This window comes from Berghia stephanieae, chromosome 9, assembly GCF_034508935.2.
Source record: "Berghia stephanieae isolate SIO BIC M18660-M18661 chromosome 9, UCSD_Bste_1.3, whole genome shotgun sequence".
Classification (NCBI taxonomy): Eukaryota; Metazoa; Mollusca; class Gastropoda; order Nudibranchia; family Aeolidiidae; genus Berghia; species Berghia stephanieae.
Window position 1 is genome coordinate 27304761 of NC_088368.1, and position 3467 is coordinate 27308227.

Genomic DNA, 3467 nt, shown 5'->3' on the forward strand with positions numbered 1-3467 from the left:
ATAAATCAACATTTAAATAACTGGTTATGTCCCTTGGTCCCATCACGCTTTCGACTTACTTTTGATTTAGATTGACTTCTATTTCTCACAATGCCTCCGACTCGGGGCCCGACCTGTGTGCAAATAAGTTACACGTCGGTCCGATTCATTTCAAACCCTATCTGGAAAAGGAAACAAATCAACATAAAGATGTTTTCATTGCATACCCTAATCTAATATCTTTCTATATTTTCCAGTCCTTTCTTCTACTTCTACGATAGACCCGCGAGGAGTGTTGAGACCCTTGTACAAAGTCAGGACGACAGCAATGATGCCGACAATACATCGCCACCTGAAGAAGAAATCACCTAGTAGTGCAGTGATCTCAAACTTTGCCGAGGTTTTGTTTCTTTGTCTTGTGGGGAGGGGTGTTGGGTTTGGGTTTTATTTTTTTCGTTTTTGCTTGTTTGTGGGTTTGTTTGTTTTTTATGCTTATTTTATTAAATTTTTTAATTTTATTTTTTCTTTTGGTGTGTTTTGTCGTGTCGTTAGAGTTTATGAATTGTTGCTCAACGCCTCAAACCGGAATTGATTATGTTGGACGGGATGTTCAGAATTTAAGATAAATAATATAATTCCCTTTATTCATTCTATAGGAGAATTTTTTTCTCTAGGGTATATTCCAAGGGAAGACTGGAATAACCCAGGCATCAGCGGCAGTGCAGCGAGGGCTGGAGCGAGGGCGAGATGACGTGTTCAAGGCAACACAGCGTTTTTTAGGTTCGTGAACCGCCTAGTGAGTTGTCTTTAGTGGTGGTCCTGAACAAATGATCCCATTGGTTGAACTGTTGAATACAACTCACGATTTGTTTTCTTTTGTGGTCAAAGACCTGCCTTTTGACGTCATTTGTTGGTCAATGCGTAGCCATCGTTAACTTATAGATAGAACGAAGTTGACGTCACTCGGGTCATTGTTAATGGGGTTTTTTTTTGCCATCCACGTTTATGAGTAATTCTCACTAAACTGTATTATTCTGACTATAAACGTTTAAGGTTACACATAGCTTTTGTGTCTGGGTGGGGTTCCTGACCTCCCATAATGGACAGGGGGGGTACATACTGTGTCTTCTATCCCCTTATAACAGTTTTCCAACATGCTTTCTGTCTTTGTCTTGGAATGAGATTACTTGGTTTTGACCTGGCCCTGGCCGGAGTCCTAGCTGGGAGGGAAACAGTCAAATGCATAGTTATGTATTATTATGTTTGTTATTTTCAATGTATAATGTAAGCATTTGATTGTATTCCTCTTTATTGGATTCTGTGCTTGTGTCCGGATGAGATTTATAGGTGATCTCAAACTAAGAACATTGGTGGTATGATCTTGAAATCTACATCTGATCCCTATTTGTTCCCAGTTCCATTATGTCTTACTTTTTCTTGGGTGCTTTAATTGTAATTCTAGAACTTTTTACTATCCCACTTTCTACCTTTTTACTGGCACTGATATAATCTAAATGTGTTACAAGCGCCGTAAAACCCTTAAAACAAAAACAATAGCTTTGTGTGTTTGTCCGTTATACTTCCGTGTGGCAATGTTGTGGGCTTCTTAGCCAAGCGCATACTATCAATAGCCTGACACTAGAACCGTAGCCATCGTTAAGTTATATCCTGACACTGAGCGTAACCATAGTTAAGTTATTGCCTGACACTGAAACCCAAAAAGACAGGCATTTTGACGTCATTATTTGTTTTTTGCACAGCCTAGTGAGTTGTCGTTAGTAGTGCTCGTGGAAACAAGTGGTCCCATTGGTTGAACTATTGAATACAACTCACGATTTGTTTTCTTTTGTGGCCAAAGACTGGCATTTTGACGTCATTATTTGGTCAGTGCCAGGCTATAAGTTCACGATGGCTACGGTCGTAGCCATCGTTATATTATAGCCTGATACTGAAACCCAAAAAGGCTGGCAGTTTGACGTCATTATTTGTTTTTGCACCGCCTAGTGAGTTGTTGTTAGTGTTCAAGGAAACAAGCTATTTTATTGGTTGAACTATTGAATACAACTAACGATTTGTTTTCTTTTATGGCAAAAGACTGGCATTTTGACGTCATTTTTTGGTCAGTATCAGGCCATAACTTTACGAAGGCCACGCTACGGTTCACGTCTGTGTCAGATTGTTTTCAATTAGTTATTTTGAAAGACATTTTTGTCATCAATAAAATGCATTTATTAAAATTTTAGGATTGTCTTCTAACATTTTTTACAATTGAAATTTTATAGATAGAACGAAGTTGAAGTCACTCAGTCTTTGTTATTGCTTTTTGCCATCCATGTTTATGAGTAATTCTCATTAAACTGTATCAACCAGACTATAAACGTCGTCTTTAGCTAGAGCGATAGTTTATCGAAAGTGATTTACGTAAACGTTAACAGACCCAGCTATCCAACCATTGATTGCTGGGTTGATAAGCGGATGGGTGGGTGGAGGGGTATCAGAAAAAAAATACCGACTGAATCCGTAATCGATGTCACCAGCTAGTGCTCAATCAACTGATCTATCGGGACTTACACAGCAATACTATTTTTATTATACTTAGACCGGTCTATATGCCTTTTCCGCCACGACATCATAAGATATCGTCGCCTAGGCATTCCAAGAAGGAATATAGATAATTCATCAAACAAGATGTACGATGTCAACAAGAATCACCCATGTTGTCCAAGTGAGCAAATTGGAGGTTAATAATCTTGCTAAGGAAAAAAACGGGGCTCGAACACGGGACCTTCCGGGGTACAGTGCAATACCTTTACCACACGGCCACTTCGCTCCCCAATGCTATTGATTACGTAAAAAGTCTCACCACAGACAGCATCTCCTGCTCTCACTTGACCAAAAGTATTGAATATTTATTGTCAAACGGAATACCACTGTTACACAAGGGGACTCTACTCCTCCAGCGTTCCGTGTCTTCGTGAAGGGATACAATTTCCTTGATTACGTCCCCTCTGCTATTAGTATTCAAAGAACAGAAGTGCTGCGTTAAAGAGATACCAACCAATTAATTACTTCTTATATCAGTATGGAGTTTGCGGAACGTCTGCAACGCCCCAGGTAAATGTGTTTTGGTAAGATAGAATTTTCCCCATCCTAATGCCACGCGGCAAGTAAATGAATTGCATATTAATTGATAGATAGTTTCATTAAAAACCAAGTTCTCTCTCTCTCTCTCTCTCTCTCTCTCTCTCTCTCTCTCTCTCTCTCTCTCTCTCTCTCTCTCTCTCTCTCTCTCTCTCACACACACACACACACACACACACAGACACACACCACATATATATATATATATATATATATATATATATATATATATATATATATATATGGAGAGAGAGAGTGAGAGAGAGAGAGAGAGAGAGAGAGAGAGAGAGAGAGAGAGAGAGACTACTTTATTGAATAACTTTTGAAAATTACGAGAAAAGCGTATT

At 39.1% G+C, this 3467-nt stretch overlaps 1 protein-coding gene across 1 annotated transcript in view; it reads left to right on the forward strand.

The window, feature by feature from the left end:
• Nucleotides 1-2221, forward strand: part of LOC144979972 (lysosomal proton-coupled steroid conjugate and bile acid symporter SLC46A3-like) — an 18350-nt gene extending 16129 nt beyond the window's left edge. Inside the window, exon 8 of the mRNA XM_078927330.1 lies at nucleotides 237-2221. Within this exon, the coding sequence (XP_078783456.1) occupies nucleotides 237-351 (115 nt within the window). The 3' untranslated portion in view covers nucleotides 352-2221. The remainder of the gene's footprint in view (nucleotides 1-236) is intronic.
• Nucleotides 2222-3467: the final 1246 nt, after the last annotated feature.